At 42.8% G+C, this 21212-nt stretch overlaps 1 protein-coding gene across 22 annotated transcripts in view; it reads right to left on the reverse strand.

The window, feature by feature from the left end:
- Positions 1-21212, reverse strand: part of KCNMA1 (potassium calcium-activated channel subfamily M alpha 1) — a 727849-nt gene that overhangs the window by 136815 nt on the left and 569822 nt on the right. For 20 of the 22 annotated variants that reach the window (XM_027062381.2, XM_053206927.1, XM_027062363.2 and 17 more), the window contains exons 16-17: positions 9808-9876; positions 203-289 (exon numbers count right to left, since the gene is read on the reverse strand). In XM_027062381.2, coding sequence (XP_026918182.1) covers positions 203-289; positions 9808-9876 — 156 coding nt within the window. Of the gene's footprint in view, positions 1-202; positions 290-7425; positions 7438-9807; positions 9877-21212 lie in introns of all 22 variants that reach the window. The other 2 variants (XM_027062348.2, XM_027062365.2) reach the window with 1 other exon arrangement.

The following is a 21212-nucleotide window of genomic DNA, read 5'->3' on the forward strand; positions in this document are numbered from 1 at the left end:
GTGGAATCAATGATGGAGGAGCTCATGGAAGCATTTGAAAGCACAGTCTCCTTTTCTTAAGATGAAGCACCATTGATACCCACAGACATGTTAAGAAGTTTAGGGGTTAGGGCCCTATACATACTGAAATTATGCCCATTGTGGTGGATCAAGACGTATGTGGCTGGACCAGAAAGGAAGACGGATGAATATAAACTCTTACCTTTTAACTTCTTTGGCATCACTTGCGATGAAAAATCCTAAAGTACCTTCTTGGATCTTAAGATGGTTTCCAGGATTAATTAATATACTGCTCAGTGAACAAAAACAAACAAAGAAGACACAGTTGTGAGTTCATGTTCTGAATAAAACCTTGAAGGCTACACTGTACTGTTAATTTTATAGGGGGCCCACTAGTCTAATGATTTTCCCAAAGATGTTGTCTAGAGCCTGATGTCCAGAGTCCCAAACATTTAATTGGATAATGCCATCATAAAGCTCTGATTCTCAATCCCCAGGCTGGCACACTCCCAGTTGCAGAAATCAAAGCACATCTAGGTTTTAGGGCTGGGCGTGTATAATGGGGTTGCCATCATGGGCTTCTCATCTGAAGCAAAGTTCCTAATAATGTTGCCCCTTGGAAACTTCTGTTGATGGTCAACATTGAATGTGATTGGTCTATTAAACCTATTGCTACACCAATTTTCCATTACATGGCAGAGCATTAATGGGACCCCTATATGCATCCAGAAACATACATATATGCATGTATTACTGCAAGGAATGGTACACAACACCTGTAACCAATGCAGAAGCAAACATAACATCTGCACGACATCGGTAAAGACATGGAAGTGGATTCCACGTGCAGCCTTATGTAGAAAGGGTTGGATCTACCTGAATGGGGAAAAAGAAAAATGCCAGCAGTTGGAAATGATTGCAGTCTGCTTTTACCAGAATGCATGGGAGTATTTGAATAAAGTGTGCGTCTAGTACAACCTGATTGGGGCAAATTGTAATTAGAAAACAACATGCCAATTATGCCTTAAAAAAAACTTCCCCTTGCAGGGAAGTGTACACTTAAATATACACTGTCCTATTTCAAAGTGTTATAAATAGATTAGCTGACCAAGTTGTGTTTGGACTGACAAAAGAGATACATGCATCTCAATCTAATAAATGGGTGAAACAAACAAGTTAAATTTTCTCCTGATCAAGAGCAGAATACAGAAATGTATTACAAACAGACTAAGATGAGGCTTTGGGCTTAATGGACACAGAATTTAGACCCTCTGAACGTAGCAATAGATACAACAGAGGTATTCTCTGATCTGAAAAGCTGGCTTTAAGGTAAAAAATGTTTGGAATCCAGCTAAAGGAAGTCCTCAACTGTCTAAAATAACCAAAATGGAGGATGGTAATTAACATGGAAATTTTTTACTGCTGGCAAAACAATTCCAGAAAGGCGCTGTGGACAACAGGGTGATGTGTCTGTAGCAATACGGGAAGGACCAGGTGAACTTTCGTTCCGTTGGGAGGACCCAGAGTGGATCATTATTGCAAAATAATTGTTTGTGGTCACAAGAACATCCACTATTACCCATAACGAGACCTGACAGAAGGAAACCAATCCTGTGTCATCACTGTCATTAACACTGAATAATAGCAAGAGACCAGGATGATTGGACTGTTCTGTCCTAGAACTACAGGCAACAATGACATTCTTCACAAATCAGGAAGCAGCAGGCCACACTAACAGCAACAGCTTGCAATGGACAGTGGCACTGTACAGGCACCTCCTAATTACCCCTCTGCCAATTCTTTACATTGGTTCAACAGCCCTCTGACTTCTCATGATCATCAGAGGGAAAGGGTCAGAGCTTATACAGTTTAGATGGATTCCTTTTTCAAAGCCAATTAAATGTGATGTCTTAGAAGGGCAGAATTCTGGATTCTGCACACTTTCTGACCCCTTTGCTACAAGGCAGTTCTCGTATGCCCTGGCTCTGCAATCAGAAATTGGGCCCAAATTCCAGCATCAACCATTTAGTAGCTGTCTGACTTTGGGCAAGTTACTAAATCTCCCTCAGACTCAATATCCTCACCTACAAGATGGGCATGATGATAATGATAGTCTTTCTTCAGAGGATTAAGCAAGATAATGCACAGAAGGCTCACTGCATATTGGTTTATTGTTACTCGTATTATTTATTATTGCAAAAAAGACAAAAGTATATTTCATCTTTAATGGAATTATCAGATTCTCTTTAGCTGGTCTAATGGAATGGAACACAGGGCTCCTTATCAAAATATCCTGTTCATAAAGAGATAAAGTTACAGAGTGAAGAACTGTACATTCCAGAATAATGCATAAGGACATACATGAAAAATTCTAGGTACTTCTAGTGACTAAAGAAGCTAATTTCAGGGAACCTGGGTGGCTCAGTCAGTTAAGCAGCTGACTCTTGATTTTGGCTCAGGTCATGATCTCATGGTTTGTGAGTCTGAGCCCCACATCAGGCTCTGAGTTGACAGTGCAAAGCCTGCTTGAGATTGTCTCTCTCTCCTTGTCTCTCTGCCCCTCCCTGCCCCCCCCCCCTTTCTCTCTATCAAAATAAATAAACTTTAAAAAAGAAGCTAATTCCTTAAAGTTGGAAAAATCTACATTTTGATATGTATTTATATAAGAGTGTAAAAAAAGCTTCTGAGGAAAAAAAATCCTATCATGATTTCAATGATACAATTCAAAAGAGGAAATTTGACACTCATCAATGTCTTGGTGACACCTATGTGCACAACAAGCTTTGCACAGAACTCTTTTTTACATTATGTGCTTCATTAATTGCACTCCAGTGATCAAGCCCACTGTGTCATGGTGGGACGACAGTGATAGCAAGGTTCCTATCAATGAAAAGTTTCTTCTCATTTCCTCTGTTCTTTATCAACAGTGAACAAGAATTGGCTTACGATGAGAATTTGGGATTGTCATTCCAGACACTGCAGGTTGAGATCATTTATTACAGCTTTCAAGGCTGCTTTAGTCAAATTAGCGTGGCAGAGAAGAAAGATCTGGGGCACTGATGTAAAGCAGATTTGTGTTCAAATCTGTTTCAGCGCCGATGCTGGTTAAGCAAGCAGGTACATGTGTCGGGCCTGTGAGTTCAGACCCTGGGTGCCACCAAGCCTCACTCTCCTCATCTATGAAATGGAGTGAATAATCTGTAGCTTACAGTGTCACTAAGAGAATTAAAGTATATACTATGTGCTGAGTGACTGCCACATGGTAGATCCTGAACGCAAGGTCACTATTAATAGTAAGCAAGGCTATTAAAACAACTAAAGGAGCAGCAAATAATCTCTCACATTGTCTCAGCTCTCCATTTTGTCCTTGGTGCTAATAAGCTACCAGGAGGCACCCTAATAGCATTTGAAAGACCTTTTCAACTGACTGCAGGATCCAAAACATTATATCCCCATACAACATCTGGTGACAGACTAATTTGGACTGACTTTTGGTTGCAGAGTGGAGTATCTCTCTGTTCCTCAAATCTTGTGTAGTTCCAAGGACATCACTGACTGTGTGTTTTCTTTTGGACGTGAATAAGAGGCTTTGAATCAACTCTCTAAATCATGTGTGAGGCTGTATGCTCACCTTTGCAGCTATCCAGATCAGGCTAAGGAAGCCTTCTGGGTGGGAATTGAAAGAATGAGCCTAGATCTTGAGAATAACGAAGGAAAGAAATCTAGATACATATGAATGTTCATTGTGTTGGATTCCACTCATACATTTAAGGTTTTGATAGAGAAGCTTGTGTCCCTTATTCCAGGGGGCCACTGCTTGTAATACTCCCTATGTAAGGGTTCAACGTTTCAAAGACTCTTTGAGGAAATACGTTACTCTCTTTAATATGGTAGACGTTAAGTCTTCTATCCACATTCCATATCTAGAAAATTTAAATAAAATGTTAATCCTCCTCTTTTTGAAAATATAAAAAGATAAGGATCCTAGACAGAAGTAATTTTTTTTCCCAGTAAAGTGCCTACTACCCTCAGAATATGTTATTGGCCTCCTACTGGGAATATGTAAATCTTTCCAAAGGTCTTTGATCTCTTAAAAGAATAGCCAACATTAAGTTTGTTTTGTTCTAATGACCTGCCAGGAGTCTCCCTCCCCATGCATCACGTTAAATCAGTCTCTGGTTCCAATTCTGTCTAATTCACTAGCTTATCAGAGATAAACTTCAAAATGTGTCATGTGAAGAATCAAGAAAATCTCTAAGAAAAAGTCTATATATCAATTAGCAGAATTCCAATAGGGATATCTTCTTGGCAAGGGTGGACTTTCCCTCATTTCAAGGAACCTATAAATTACCCTCTTTCTTCTATGACCTTGCGAATTTCAACAGAAAACATTCAGTGGCAGCTGGAGGCAAAGGACTTATGTAGCTCCTCCCCCGAGGATTCTTGCTCGCTCCCTTTTTCTTTTGCCCTCAGACTAGTTTTGTATCTAGACCGATTCTTTGGCTCCTTTCCCACATGTGAAACAAATATATATTTTCTGTGGGAAACCCATAGTTGAATAAAGGGGTGAAAAGCATGATCATGTTTTATTTGCTTTTGTAAATAAGTTTCTCATAGTAGCCAGCTTAAAGCCCTGTATGCAATAGATACTTTTCAACTACTGGTGGTATGAATGAAAAATATAAACCATTGGTCTCAGTTCAAAAAGTGTTCCTTTCCCTCTCCTAGAAGGATAAAGGTAGCCATAGCTGTTCTTTCAAAGACCAAGATGTGATTCTTATTAGTCAGCCCTACCAAAGGAGTGACCACACCTTTTCTAGGGGGTTGGCAAATAAGCGAACAATCTCCCAGACGCACTAAGTACAAAAATGTACGTGTACAAATATATAAACAGCTAGCCACTTGAGGCATAGGAGCAATTAATTTCAACATTGAAAACACCACTCACTTAGAACCAAAATATGTGTTTCTCAACTAAAATGCAAAAACACGGAACTGGCTAGCAGGGCTTTGTTCAACAGAGAAATATTCCTCCCAGATTCCTCCGGAAGGGGAACTCCAGGGCTCAAGCTACAATGCATTTCATTGTGTAGGTCTTGCTGAACTTCAGTCAGGTTGGAGAATCGGGGCTTGATGAGGCAACATGATTTATTCTTTTTCTCCACCACTTAGGGATAACAACTAGGAAACATCTACTTATTCCTTCTTCAATCATCATCAACTTTACTTGTTTGCTGTTTTTGGAGACAACCAATGATGAATAGCTCAACTGAACCCTATTTTTTAAAGGAATCTTTTATCCATTGTGGATAAATATGATAGGTCTCTATTTCTCCACCCCACCCCTCAGTTTTTGGTAGGTGTAATGTACCATTCCCTGAGCAATTACAAAATTATCACTCACATGAGAATATAGTTTGTACTTGATAACATGATAATTATATCTGTGTCTAGCAAGCTAATGGGACTTCATTAACTACAGCAAGGGAATCAGAACCATCTAAGACTTCAGTTCATGCTGTGCCCAGATGAATCAGGCCACTGGTAGGTGGCCTCTTTGACCATCCATGGTCATATATGATTGCTATTGGTTGGCACTTTGTTTGAACTAATTGTTTCTTCTTTCAAAAGTACAACTGCCCTGCAGTTTACGGGCTGTGTTAGGGCACAGCCTACAGAAACCCCAAATCTCAAATCTTCTTGCTTTTCTGGAATTTTTCATTTCTTCTGGGCTTTCAAATAGATGTTGCTGGAGTCCCACACAACTAGACACACACACTTTTACTTATAGAATATACAGAGGACACACAGTGTGTATTCCATGCTTCCATATACTTGAGCCCAGTTCACCCACACAGAGACAGCATAATAAAGATTGCTCCCAGTTGGTCAGACTCAAATGGCTGCCATTGTGGTCCGCCAATGATATGGGCAAGGGATTGATTAGCCCGAACCCATCGCAATGATTTTGGAAATGGCACTTAAAGATATACTTTGCACATAAGGAAAACAGTAGCCATATGGGATGGGGAAGAGATCATTCATTTGGGAAGGCCAATGGTGGCTATTTGGCTCTGGGAGCAAGCTGTGTCACTTTCTGGTACACTTTACGACAAGTCATGCTATGTCACAACATGCCTCCACCACAAGATAAAAGGACTCAAAGGCCAAAAGCCAACAGCAGAGGTGCAGCCACTGTGGACCTTTGAAGATGCAAAGTGCTGCAGTAACTTCTTGCAGTTGGATCATAACAACAATACCAAACTGACAGGAAGCCACCTCATGGTCACACATCAACACCAAAAACCACAGAAGAATCTGACTTTGGAAAGAGTTCCAGACGAATATTCCCCACCACACACACATACACACACACACACACACACACACACACAATTACAAACACGAACATGTGACAGTGATTCCAACCACGGAGAAAAACAACTCTTGAGTAAATGAACACATGGGCCTCTCAATAGTATGTTTTCAACAATACTGTTTTAGAGAACACATTATCAAAAAACTACGCTGGAAACAGTAACTGGAAAAGTTAAAAAAAAATGCTATCGATGAGGATTTGGTCATGCATCATGCAACAGAAAACAGCAGCAAAACGGGGTGATGTCACATGGTGAAAACTGAGATACTTCACATGAAGAAATATGCCCAAACACGCTAGGGAAAAAATAAAGCCATGAGTTCATCTCCATAAGCAGTACTCATTCACTGAGTTGAATGTGATAATCTGGCAATTTAGTAGCAGTGTTCTATGTATTGAGTACTGTCGAAGAAATAAAATATGCAAAATGGTATCATCAAAACAAGTGTAAGGGGAAAAAAAAAAGTTGAGTATAAGAGCTTGGTCTCTGTTTTGTGGATAAAAGGACACGGATCCTGCTCTACAAACTGGAAACGGGACATGGGGAAGAGGAAGTCACTGGGAATGTGGACGTGGTATGCAGACAAATGGCACAGAGTCTGGTGGGCACCAAGACACATCAGGACAGGACAGAAACAGACACCAGGGGCTGGAGAGAAGCGTCCTCCTTCTCAACATCGATAACACTTGTTCCCATCACTGGTGCCATGACTGAAAACAGGGATTGTACCTGTTGGTTTGTTAGGTTTCCTGCAAAGAAGTTAGTGCGTCATCCAAAAGAATCAACAAACTAAACAAGAAAAGCAATATGCTATTTTCAATTTTTATGTGCTCTAGTTGGAGAGGGGTTTAAATATAAATATACATATATATATATAAATACATATATATACATATATATACTAGACAAGGGAATGAGATTATATGTATGTGTATACATATATATAATCTCTATCTTCCTGAATTCTTGGCAAATGGTTAGTCCTGTGGTGAGCAGTGAAGATAGAGGGTGGGGGTTGGGAGGAAGGTTAACGAAGAGCGCATACCGCTTTCGGCTTCTGCAAAACGACAAGAAAAAGAATTTAAAATCAAACAATTTGATAATAAGTTGACTGACACCAGAAGGAGAGAAGGAAGAAAACCTTTGTTTCAAATTATTTGAAGGATGCATGTGAAAACAAGGTTTTTCAGCAGAGCATGGAAACAGCGTCATGGGGTAGAACAACAGAGGAGGTAGTTCAACACAGGCTGGAGGCAAACAGGTGGAGAGAAGAAGCTGGGTTCTCCGAATTTTCACACCCAGCCGCTTGGAGGATGGGGGAGGGGAGGAAATGGGAAATTCTTAGATGAAAAACAAAATCCTTATCTCAGGAAGGGTTAGAAACTCAATCCTTTTTAACATGGATATTGTGTTTGGTAAGTTCAGTGTTTTCTCAGAGGCGTGATCCACATTCCCTCTCAAACACACCTTTTTCCACAAGAACCAATGTGCTTCCACACTGAGACCAAGCCACATGTGAGGATTAAAGTTGGTAACTGCACACAGAAAGCCAAAACAAACCCAAACAAGTTCTTTTCACTCTTTTCTGAAAGAAAAAAAAAACTAAAAATCTGTATCTATAAATATGGCTTTGTTGAAAACATCTCAGATTGGTGAGTTAATTGGAGGGTCCATCAAAGAAAAGATTTTTGTCTTCAGGGATAGCTGTTAGTTATTTTTCTTAGAATAGTGACAGCAGATTCACACTGAACCATTAACAGGCTTTTTCTCTCCCTCCTTGTGACCAAAATGTGGCAGGTGGGAGATGATAGGTCAAGGTTCAGGGTGCGGACTCCTGCTTTGAAATTATACCAGAATGGTCAAGAAACAATACACGGCATTAGTGCCACCCACACCATGACACTTCTTTGAGAGATGCACAGAAGTGATAAAGAGAGAAGACTGAATTACACAGATTTACCGACGTGGCAACATGAAGAATATCATTTGCAAAAACCCGGGAGACATGTTTCTCCCTACACAGGCGCCGGTGACTATTGGCCTCCATGTGGGAAAGCAGTAATTCCAGAAACATCCGCTTTATCTGTTGAACAGCAAATAGCCAGGACTCTGGGTTTGTTTGTTTGTTTGTTTGTTTGTTTGTTTTTTGCACATAATATTCTTCACTTTGCCAACACAGAAAAGAAAAATGTATATGTGCATACTTGTTAACTGCTATGGCCGTGTTCTACATGTGGCCACCAAATCCACCATTTTTTTTTTCTTCCTCTTGGTTGATTTGGACTTTCAAAATAGCTTAGCCTTTGATCAGATTTTGTGAGCAATCTGATCTGGTGGTTAAGGTAATATAGCAAACACTGGATTGATTGACTTGCTTACAATCCAGTGTTTTTTCATTGTGCTTTGTTTGTTCTTTGTCAGAGACAGACCATACATTTGGAAGTCTGGCTTCATTGAGTTATTCATCCAGATAATGAAAACTCCTTAGGTGGTGATAGCAGGCATGTTCTACTGTTGCCCTGCACTCACTGTATTAAGACATATGTCAGAGGGTATCTGCACTCTACATTTGGGCATCCATAGGAAGACTTATTTACTATAGCTAGGAGGAAACCTAGCTATAGGTTTTGTCATTTCAGAGGACAAAAGCCCATGCATTTCTCAATGAGCTCTTTCTTCCAAACCCATTGATAAAAATTGGGGAGCAAAAAAATCAACTCTATTTTATCTGTAATACATATAGTCCTTCATCAACAAAATCCCCTGTTAATGGGATGCTTCCTTCTTCCAGTGTGAACTCATATATTGACTGGGCTGCTATCTATTTCAACCAGACCCAGTCCCTCATCAGTCTGATCTGCACATAATTAGGTGCAAAATAAATAAATAAAGAGGGCTCCTGCCTCTGAGCCTGCTCTCCTGACTAATTTGCATGAAGCTGATACTCTGCCACCTGGATTTCGGTTGCACCGGGAAAAGCACATATGGTACACAATAGGCTGCTTGCAATTTGGCTATCGGGAGAGCTGGCGTGTCCCATCACACCCCTGCCCCATCCCTGCTGTGAAGGAGGCCAGAATCCACCTGCTTCACGCTCACCGCAGTAAAAAGGGGTTTGAGGACAGGGGCTGTCCCCGATTTTGTGCACAGAGGGTAAAAAGTGCAAGTTGGCATGATCAGCTGGCGATCTGGATGCCTCATCACTCTCCTCTGGAGAAACGCTTTCTGAATGCCCACTGGGGCATGAGATGGAAGTGGCAGTATCTGGTTGGGTACGCCATGAGAAGTGCCCGAGGGCCCGAAATGTGCTGCATCAGGGTTCCAAGTACATCAATAACGTGTAAGAAACAAGTGGGGAGACCCAGACTCTTAGTGCACTCTCACATCTCGTAAATGTCGGCCGGCCACCAGGCTGTGGCAAACTTACCGGCTCTCTCGGTTGGCGGACTTGTACTCAATGGCTATCATCAGGAGCTTGAGCTTCACAAAACACAGCCTGCAATGAGATGGAGAAACCTCCCAGTCAGTGCTTCTGAATGACCAGGGCCACACGACACTGTTACGACCTCTCCATCGCCCGATGCACTCATTATTCCAGGGACCTCCATTCCATAGTCACTGTGCCAAAGGGAGGGGGTGGGAGCGACACCTCCCCATCCTCCCCATTAAACCTGATTTCTCGCAAGTGATAAGGCGCTGAATGTTCAAAGTGCAAATTGCACTCAGGTCTGGATGTCTAGACACAGACCCCAAGCAGGGATTTGTGCCTGGGGATTTATGCTGGGCCAGATTCATTAGTTACTCAGTCGGGTAGTAAAATGTTAACTGCAGGAGGAGGGAGGTATTTGGAGCAGCTGGACCTGTTATTTGGATTCCATTTCGGTCTTTTGTACAAATGGCTCATATTGTTGTTCCGAGCAGACCCCTGTGTGCTCAGAATGATGGTAATAATCCTTAGCCTCCGTGTAACTGCCCAGCACATGACTGTGGCACCGTCACTCTTGGCCTCATCCAAGCTGTCTCACCTCATCTGCCCGGTGCTCTCGCTTGCAGCCCAGACTGCTTTGAGGTAGCCTCGTTCCTGCCTTGATGCGATTCCTCCCCCAGATGCCTTCTCTTCTTCCAGCCCTTCCTTCCAGGCCCCCGTCAAGTCCAACCTTCTGTGCAGCTCTTCTGTAGCCCACCGCCACCCTCTGGCTCTCTGTTCCCCGAGAGCCACAACCTGCAACAACCTGCAACAACCTCCTTCAACCCGAAGTCAGCCGCACACTGGCTGTGGCTGCTCCCCATTGCATTCTGTGTCTGAACTTTATCTCCTCAACCCGTGTGACTTCTTCAAGAGTCTGAGACTTATTTAGGGGCTCCTGGGTGGCTCAGTCGGTTAAGATTCCGACTCCTGACTCTGGCTCAGGTCATGATCTCAGGGTTCGTGAGATCGAGCCCTGCATTGGGCTTGACAGCACAGAGCCTGCTTGGGATTCTGTCTCTCTCTCTCTCTCTCTCTCTCTCTCTCTCTCTGCCCCTCCCCCACTTGCTCTCTATCTCTCTCAAAAAATAAATAAAAACAAAACTTAAAAAAAAAAAGTTTGGGACTCATTTGGAATTCCCCATAGTACTGTCCGTGGAACCACTGATACACAGAAGCTAAATAAATGAAAGGTTTTGCTTACTGGGTTTCTAAGAAAATAGTAAAAGATCCAGTAAAGTATTTATGGGTAAAGATGTTCAAGGTGGTAATATTTATACAGAATAAAAAAAAAAGTTACCCAAATGTCTAATAATGAAGCAGTGGTTAAGTAAAGTATGGTACAATATGGTTTTAGCATTCAAGATGAGTTTTTGAAGAATATTTCAAGGTATAAGATTAATAAATGATTGTCATATAGATACAAACTTCTAAATTATTTGATACAATTAGGTGAAAATACATATTTATATACTCAAAGAAATAAAAGCACACACAAAAGAATTACATACATTCTATATGACAAGTATCAACAATGAGCATATGTTTTAAGGACTTTCTGGATAATAAAACATTGGCTGACTGATAGATTGAGAAGTGAGTTGATGGTTATTGATGGGTTGATGGCTGCAGCCCCATAAGGGGGTAGGGATGCGCCGGTTCACAAGTCAGGGCCGTCCTTGGTGCTCTCCTTTAATCCCTACAATATCCCTGAGAGAGAGAGAGAGATGGCCTCAGTTATTCCAACATCTACTTATATCTCTATATCACGGGTGATGAAACTGAGGCTCAGAACACCCATGTTAACTTGCCCAAGATCCCCAACTAATACCTGGCAGGATACACATCCTTAGCCCCAGGGAAGCCTATTTCTTACTGGGAGAGATAGATAAAAAGCAAATATACAAGTGGTAATACATTTCCAGAGGAGGAAAACACTGTGCAGAAAACAAAACAACTGAAGAGGACGAGGAGTACCTGGGAAGACCCATAAATACAGGGAACCAACTGGTGTTGCCAAGGGGGAGTGGGAGGAGGATGGGCAAAATGGGTGAAGGGGAGTGGGAGGTACAGGCTTCCAGTTATGGGCTGAATGAGTCAGGAGTTGAAAGTCACAGCATAGGGAGTATTGTCGATGGTACTGTATCGCGTTGTATGGTGACAGATGGTAGCTCCACCTGTGGTGAGCATGCAGCATAACATGCAGAACTGTCCCAATGTTGTACACCTGAAACTAATGTCACCCTGTGTGTCAACTCTCCTCCAACAAAAACCCCCAAAACCAAAACAACCAACCAAACAAAAAAGGGCAACTGGGAAGATGTGTTATCTGCAGTGGTCCAAGAGGACCATCCTGAGAAAGTGAAGTTAGAGCACTGAGCCCTGGAGGTGATGAGAAGAGGCAGGCAATGAGGCTCTGGAGAAAAATCTTTCCAGGGAATGGCAGCAGCAAGTGCAAGGGTCCCGAGGCAGGAAGGAACTCGGGGTGTCTGAAGATCAGCAACGAGGGCAGCTGGACTGCAGCAGGGTAAGCAAAGTCACAAGTGACAGTGATTAGGTCGGGGAGCTAGGCAGGAGCAAGTTTGCGAAGACTGCTGGCCACAGCAATGAGTCTGCTGGTCTGTCATTTATTCTAAGTGAAATGGGAGGCTTTGGGCTGGTTTCAAATAGAAAAGTGACATAATCATGTGTGAGACTTTGTGGCTGTGTTGCTTGCAGGTAAGGGCTTGGTGAAGGCCTCATGCTCTCCGGTGGGAAGAAGACTGAATTGCTCATTCCTACATGTGAGGTCACGGTCTTCATATTGCTTTCAACAGACAGATTTCAAAGGACCACTTCATCTAGGCACATTTGGGCTCTCCCGGTGATTTGCAGGTTTGCTGATTCCTGCCAGCAGACTCTACTGACCTGGGCTTTGTGCTGATTACGCAGTTTGCTGAAACACCAATCCAGGTATCCAACTACAGCTGGAAAAACGCTCTTCTTAATTTATGTCCCATAGAGAACTGCTAACATGCACCCTTTATGGGGCTGTTACTTGTGGAGCTTCAATCGTTTAAAATATCAGATGGCTCATGCAATATTTGTTGAACCAAATTACCAGGGTAGGTAACCACTTTCTAATGTAAATAACAGCTAAATGCCAAAATCTCAAGGAGAAAGCTGCTCTTAGCACATGTCACGAAGAGGCCGATATGCTGATACCCTATGAGCAGCTGGCCACTCTGTTTTGGGTCTCTGTGGTTCATGGGATCATGGACCTTAATTGCTTTAATGACCTGATCCTGTTGGTAGAAGCAAAGAAATAGTCCACAGTAATGGTGAATCATGTCTTCCTAGGTACTACAATATCATTTACCAACTAGGTATGAAAAGAGAGAAGTTTTCCAATGCAGGATAGTCAGTAAAATCTACACGGCCTTGCGCACATTCCTTAACCTAGCAGGGTGGACCAAGGAGATCTCTGAGTCCTCTCTCATGACTTCCAAATCCGTATCTAAGATGACTGATTCTACACTGCTTTACAGAAGCCACTTTTTAAGAAGCTCTTTGACCCAAACCCAGCCTTTACTCACTGGTCAAAGGGGGAGAGGGCAGGGACAGAGTGATGTCAACAAAGTAATCATATGCAAATAGTGCCACAACCATGGATTATCGGATTCAGGCCCGCCCTTCTCACAGAGATGACAAAGAGGGGCAACTTGCTCAAGGTCAAATGGCCTTTATGAAGAAAGGCCAAAAGTGGAAATTAAATCTCAGTGGTGGCCAGAAGCCCAGCATGGAGCATTAGGCAGTGCAGCATGTTTAAAAATTCAGAATGAGATACTAACAGGTGATTTCATATAAAAACTAGCCTTTCAGCTTTCCTTGATAAGTCAATCATAAATAGCCACACTGGAGCCACATTCTGTATGGCTAAAAGGGACGCGAGCTTGATGCCCTTATACCTCTGGATGGGACATGTGCTCTCCACTATGCCAAGGTCCCCTGCACTCCTGACCCTACCTCCTCATTCTTCACTCTTTGTTGCTCACTCCTGCCTCCTACAGACACCTAAGTTTTTAATCTCTGCTCTAACTAGTATCTTCTGCATGTCCGCAAAAAGCACATCTTGAGTAATTTGCAATTTGCACTAGAAACAGAACTACATCCCCCCTATTAAACATCAGGTTTTTTTTGTTAGATCCTGCCACAGAGAGTTAGCCAATCTAGGGTGGTGGGCTCAAGGCTGCAGCAGAGGTACAGTCTCTGTTGGGGGGTCCTGGAGACCCCCAACAGACCAAGGCTAGGAACAGGAGTGCTGGGGTGTGGTAATCACTTCTTTACTCATCTCTCTGCCCTCGAGTTGAGCTTCTTCGGTGCAAGACACATGCTTTTTCTCCCTGGAATTCTGCAAAGTGCAAAGAGTGCAAGGTGCATTTAATAAACGATGATTAAATGCAGGAATGACAGGGGAGCAGAATCTCATGACGTGCTGGAAGTATACATAAGAGATAAAGTGGTAAACTAGGAAAGTCGAAGCAGGGAAGGCTTGGGAGTTGAGTATCAAATCCTGAAACAAGGTGCCTCTTAACTTGCTCATTAGAAGCAAAGAGACTGGAAAAGAAGGATATAGAAAAAAAGAATAGCAGCGATGTACTCTGGGGATCTCACATTCGCCTTGAATCAATGTGCCAAAACGCAAATACAATTCTAAGATACAGACAGCAATTTATCCTTGGGAATCTCTACAGACCCTCCTACAAGGGGTGTGCTTCTCAGAACACGTCTTCAGACCAGCCAGGATTGATGTCCTGAGATTAAATATTTACTTGTATCATTGATACCATTGTTTTTGGTAAAGCAAAATAAGCTTTGCTCATCCAGTTCTTATAGTCCTTCTTATGGTTTTACTCAGTGTCTCCACATAGATAGGACCGGAGGTGGATGAGAAAGGGGCTTAGGTTGAGGGAGGGTATAAGAAAGAGAAGCTAGACCGCCTTTACAATGGCAAACAGGATAAAATCAGCCATAAGTTAGCAGGAATTCAATTCTTGTTTCTAAAATAAAATGTCCCAATATGTCCAATGCAGGAAGTTGCTGCTGGTTGTGAAAATAATTACAGGGGAACAGAAATGACTTTTTTCCAGAAAAAAAAATGCCACTTGTCACAAAAAGGTCTTAAAACAGCAATCTGCAATAAAACTGTTGTAATAACAAGTTAGATTGCTTTCTTGGTAATTATTAAGTAGAGATCTACCAAATTTGACAATGACATTATATAAGGCCTTTTTTTTTTTTTTTAGTGCTAGCATCATCTGTTAAATACAGTAGTTTCAACCCAGATGTTCCTGAACAAAGGCTCTTAAGAATTAGAGTCCAACTGTTTCTACCTACCCAGAGGGACATAAATTGTTCTTGCCATTAAATCAGCCTCCTTGACTAGAAAGATTGCTTGCTGATGTGAATTAAGCGGAGAAACCTGTCTCAGAACCTGTACTTTCGAATGTGCCCAAGCAGGGTGTGTGAAGATGTGGTTTGGGGCTGTTGAAGATGAGTCACCTAGGAGTGAGTGGGTGAAGAGAGAAGAGGTAGCTTTCATTGTGCCCTGCAAACCCAGCTTCCCCTGAAATACAGGCCCCTCTTCTGCGATCCAGAGGGACCCTGGCAATGTCAGGCTGATGCATGTAATCAGAGTAGATGTGGATGTAAATACTGTGCATTGGGAAACCAGATCTTTAGGATCTAGGGGCTAGAATGAAAAAGATTCAGATTTAGGAGCTTTGATTTAAAATGATAGGCTCTCGAAATGGAAACATCTAGTTAAAGGAAATTTGAAACAGCAGGATTTATAAGACTCAGGACCAAGAAAAAGGAAGTGATTTAAAATGCTCATGGAGATGTTCAGATTTCATTTCCCAATAGCTTTGATAGAGGTGGAGCAGGCTTCAGAACACCCCCACCTCAAACACACACGCATGCGTGCACACACACACACACACACACACTCACAATATTTCCACTACCACACCTGAGACACTTGATTTTATTAATAATTACATTCTTTGATATAGACAGTGAGCATTTGCCTAAAATATGAATAAATGCATTTTAGAAAACTGTATTACTATTATTAGTCAGAAACAAAATGTAAACTGTGTGTTTGTTATGTGGACCTAATATCAAGTGAAGCCCCTAACATCTCATTTCCAATAGACTGCCTCCTTGACCCTCCTGAAGAGAATTCTAGATGTGCCACTGTCTCTGTGGCCTTCGATTAAAAGTTTAACAGATTTTAGGGGCACCTGGGTGGCTCAGGCAGTTAAGCATCTGACTCTTGATTTCAGCTCAGGTCATGATCTCATGGTTCATGGATTTAAGCCCCATATTGGGCTCTGCACTGACATTGTGGAGCCTGCTTGGGATTCTCTGTCTCTCTCCATCTCTCTATTCCCTTCTCCCCCGCCTCTCTCTCCCTCAAAACTTAAAAAAAAAGTGTTAACAGTTTTTAGGGTCATTTGTTTATTCACTAACATGTAGAAAGATTACTGGGTCATCTCTGGGTCTCTGTAGTAGAAATCATTGTAAATATTGTATTCCTATCTGTGTTCATAAATGTTGTCTTAACTACAATGCCACCCCTCAAATAATTGGATGAATAGGGCCACTTGGTTCAGGAAAAATATTTTTTAAAGGTGAGACTTGAGTCCCTCCACAATTTCTCACAAAATTCTCATTTCTGCAGCCTGGCTAAATGAATCCATCAAATGACAATCAGGCTTGCCAGCTTCTCTCTGCTCCATGTTCAAATTCAGAAATCCTTCCCTAAAATCTACTGATCTGCTAGAACTCAACTTCAAGTGGCTCTAGTTTTCATTTTACAGGAGACCCAGCTTTCCCCAGGTAGTCTTAAATCTCCCTCAAGCAGCTTCACTGGAAAGATCTGTCCATGCAGAACAACACAGCACGACAGCATGATTTTCTTCTTGTTTAGGAGCCCTGAATGCAGGTGGACGAGGGGATGGAGAAGCCCCCTCCAACCTCCACACTGTCTTCAGTCATCACAAAAGCATCCATGCTCACGTCTAGACCGAGGGCAGAACTCCTGCCCTATAGCACCGCGAAGATCTGACCAGAGTTCCCCCAAGTTACCCAGGCATTAAATACTCCACATCAAATCTGAATTTTAACTACTCCATCAGCTGCAGGGGGACAGAGAGAGACACACTGTATTTTAAATACATCTTTTGTCCTAATCCCCTCTGAGCTGTAAAACCCAATACAATTAAGCTTTTATATTTTGCAAGCGATGAATGACTGACTAATACCCTCACTGAAAAAGCCAGGACCTGGAACATGGTGTTCTTGCCATAACCCAACCTCAGAACCTGTGGTTTCTTCCTGCTCCTCCTTCCCCACTTCTCTGGTCTCCCCTCTGCCTTCACTTTCTTGTCTGGAGGCAGACAAAAAAAAAAAACTCTGTCACTGTTTCCCCCTGAAAACATCACACGTCAAAAGAAATCTGATTTGTCTCTTTCTCCCATCTAAAAGGGAACTCAGTTTGCTCTTGTTGGAAAATCGGAGAGATGCTATGTGGCTTCCAGCCTCCCAACTGCCTACTGCTTAGAATTCCCTCTTCCCTCTTTATTCCCTCTCTGAATCCAATCTCCTTACAAGACACAGCTCAAGTGTCTTCTCTTCTAGGAAGCCTCTCCTGCCCACCCCCCCAGCCTACAGGGAGTTCTCACCCCCTCTCTCAGCCTCTGTCCTCCAGTGTGCACCCATCAAATACTTCTCCATAGGTGCTTAGTTCTCTCTGAGGATGGGTATTCTTTCTTTCTTTTTTTTCCAAATGTTTATTTATTTATTTTGAGAGAGAGAGCACCTGCACACATGTGAGTGGGGGAGGGGCAGAGAGGGAGGGATACAGAATTCCAAGCAGGCTCCACGCTGTCAGCACAGAGCCTGACTCGGGGCTCAATCTCATGAACCATGAGATCACGACCTCAGCCGAATCAAGAGTCGGATGCTTAACCGTCTGAGCCACCCAGGTGCCCTGGGTATTATTTTTCTTCGCCAGACTTAAAACTCTCTGAAAGCAGCCACTGTAGGGAAACAGAGTTCTTTACTTTTCATTTATAAGACTGTCATTAATCCTTTAAGGTGTGCATACTTGATTAAATCTAATTGCAGTTTCCTTTAGAGATGGCACCATGCCTGGCACACTGCACACATATCCTAAGTTTATGAAATATCTAGTCGACTGACTGGCTGATGACTGACAGACCACTGACTGACTGCAGAAGTTTTCTAGAGGGTAAGAGTAAGTATAACCTGGAAATGCCACAATGGAATCCCTTTCTTTCTTGGTGCTTATGTTGTACTTGATGGGACAGGACTGGAGGAGGTGGGAAAAGAGGAGGTGGGAGAGGGAAAAGAATATCGGCACTATTGAGAGATAAGTAATGTTCCTATTTCAGAGATGAGGATCCTGGGGTAAACACCATGTCCAAAGTCAGGCAGCTGGTAACTATCAGAGGAAGGAGGTATGGAGAAATCAAATACCTTGTCCCAAATTACACATCCACCAAGTGGCTGCTCTGAGGGTTTGAGATTCCAAGGTCACACTCTACAATATCAAGCATCATCCTATTATGGAGACCGATCAAATACAAGACCCTTTAGTGGCAAACATGGCCTCAGACAGCAGCTCCTTGATTCCTGCAAGCTTGGTGCTGGCCCCTCGCACCCTCCATGGTCCCTTGCTGGGGAAGGTGGGGAATGGGAGGGAGAGGGAGCTGGTGGTTTTGTGGTGTTCAGAGCACAATGGATGGCACCTTCTCTTTCAGATCCCAAAGCTCCTTTGCCTTGATCGTACTGTCACACAGACCCAGGGACAAGCCAGCTATGCAAAATGAAGGGGGGTTGCTTAGGAGTTGCTGGCTCTTAAAAGGAACACCCTAAGGGCATCCTGGGGAAGGTCTAGGACATAGCCACCATGATCTTGCCAACAAAGCCAAGAGGCACCTTTGTGGGTTGCATCCTGAATTGTCCTTATTTCCTCTGCATCTTGGCATTTAGCGCTTCTCTGTGCTCTGCAGCCTGAAGTTGCTCTCATGATGTCCAGTGGAAACCTCACCAAGAGCACTAAAGGGCTCAGCACCCCAATGCCTTTTTCCTATACTGATTTGGATAAGGCATGGAGAGAGGGCAGAGCAGTCAGGAGTGTGCCTGGCGTGGCAGAGTGTAGATTCAGCCTGTCTTCCGGGAGATTGAAGAAAATGTGAAGCAGGAATGGTGGCAAGGAAACTCACACAAAAGCCCAAATGTTAACATTAGCTTGTCAAATATGGCCCACCTATATTCTATGATTTGCCTAAAATCAGAGAGAAACATTCCAGTGACTGAGCCCCAAGTGCGGAGTAAGGGGAGTTTATTCCAGCCTGTGGTGTAGAGGGATGAGGAAGGAGGGGGTAGGGGGAGGTCCCAGGCATCAGACTTTGAATCAGAATCACCCGTCTTTGCTTATAAAAAAAAGTACAGATGTGGGGGACTCCCCCAGATATTAAATTCTGGAGATGGAGCCTAGAAATCTCTCCACTTAGTACACTCCCCGGGAGATTCTTAATTAGCCAGCTTTCCTCCAGCAGCTCCTCCAAGCTGCTCTCAATTACACAGGCCCAGCATCAGAACCCTGGCTCTGTCACTTGTGCACTAGGTGGCTTTGGAGGGGCACCAACATCCTCTGAGTCCCAGTGTCCTTGTTCATAAACCAGGAAGGGTGGCATTCATAGAAACCACAGGATTGTTGTGTGGATAAAATGAGAAGACGTAAATGAAATATTTAGAAATGGTACTGTGTTTTGTCTAAGTTAGTGACACACGGAACAAAGGTGCATCTTCTGATGACACATGCAGTGAGGCCACAAGGCCGGTGCCCAGAGGTCTGAGGACATAGCTGGTGTGAGTCTCCCCCGGGCAGGAGGGAACACCTCTCCACCAGAAATTTTTAAAAAGCTTGCCTTGTGGGGGCCTTCCGGCCCTCCTGCCTCTCCTCTTCCCCACTCTGTTCTCTGGGGAAATAACTTCAAATTTCATCCGTGTATCCTGCTCCCTTATCTTTCCACAGAACGTTTCTCCTGGCTTCTGAGAAAACTCCAAGCTCTCCTGGGCGGTGATCCCACCCTGCAAGGGGGCATGCTGCCAGCTAGGGGAAGAGCAAATTTATTTCTTTTCATGCTTTAAGACGTTATTGGCTGCATATTGTTTTAATGCAGCACATAATTACAGAAACCACTCTGAAAATCTGTATATTTTATCTGTGCTTTATTGTCCCCAGAATATTCCCCAATTCTTTTTCTTCTACATGAACCAGCTTAAAATATATTTCAGCGTCCTTTATGTCATCTCGAAATTGAATAGCCAATTCTTACTGTAATGAAAATACTTATGCGCCAGCCCGGTGATATACAACACTACACTCTAATTACGGCTGTGCTTTAATTAACCTGAATTGAAGAGTGTTATCATTAAACTGCTGGTAACTTTGAGTTATGGCTTTTCTTTAATTTAAAGTAGAAAACACAGATAATTAAGCCTCCAGATAATCAAATGCTTGAGGAGAGCTTCAATGTTTTGGGATGTTCCTAAATCTCATTAAATGTCCTTTCTTTATTGATTATTCCTACCTCTGCTGTATCATTGTGTTAAACGAATAATAGCACTAAGTTGAACACATTCTCACTCACATCAGAAGTTTGTGGTTTTGTTTTTTTTTTTTTTTTGTATTCTAGAAGCTGTGCTGAACAAATATTAAATTCTCTGACAACGAGGTGTGTCTGAAAGATTCTCTCCTCCTCAGGACACGTTCTAAACATGCAAATCCATCAAAGGAAATATTTACAGCAGCCACTAGTGTCCAGCTCTTGAGCTGGCTCCGAAGGGCAGTGAAGTTTCACACCACCCAGGGAGTTCTTGACAAAGTCACATGGCAGTGGGGCCAGGCCCAGGGTATCAATGCAGATCTGGCCTGGTTTAAGACAACAGAGAGGGGAGGACCTACACTAACCCCTTCTTTACAACAAATTAGAGCCAGTTAGCGTCTGGTAGAAATGCAAGTGCACATCAGGTTTTCAAGAGAGGCCAAAAATCTGGTTTTTATGTGAAATACCACTGTTTTGAAATATTCGCAATTAACTGTTAAGAAATGAAACTGCACAGGGCACTTAAGGGAGTCAAATTTACCTTGTGGGTATCCCAGTTGCAGCCTCTAGGGGGAGCAATTCTAACCTTGAGGTTTAATGCTCTTAAAACAAACTGACTTGGCTCTCCGCAGCAGAGTAAGAAAAGCAGTGGGAATGCAGGCTTCCGAGGAAGCACTCATGGTA

Source organism: Acinonyx jubatus, chromosome D2 (genome assembly GCF_027475565.1).
Source record: "Acinonyx jubatus isolate Ajub_Pintada_27869175 chromosome D2, VMU_Ajub_asm_v1.0, whole genome shotgun sequence".
Lineage (NCBI taxonomy): Eukaryota > Metazoa > Chordata > Mammalia > Carnivora > Felidae > Acinonyx > Acinonyx jubatus.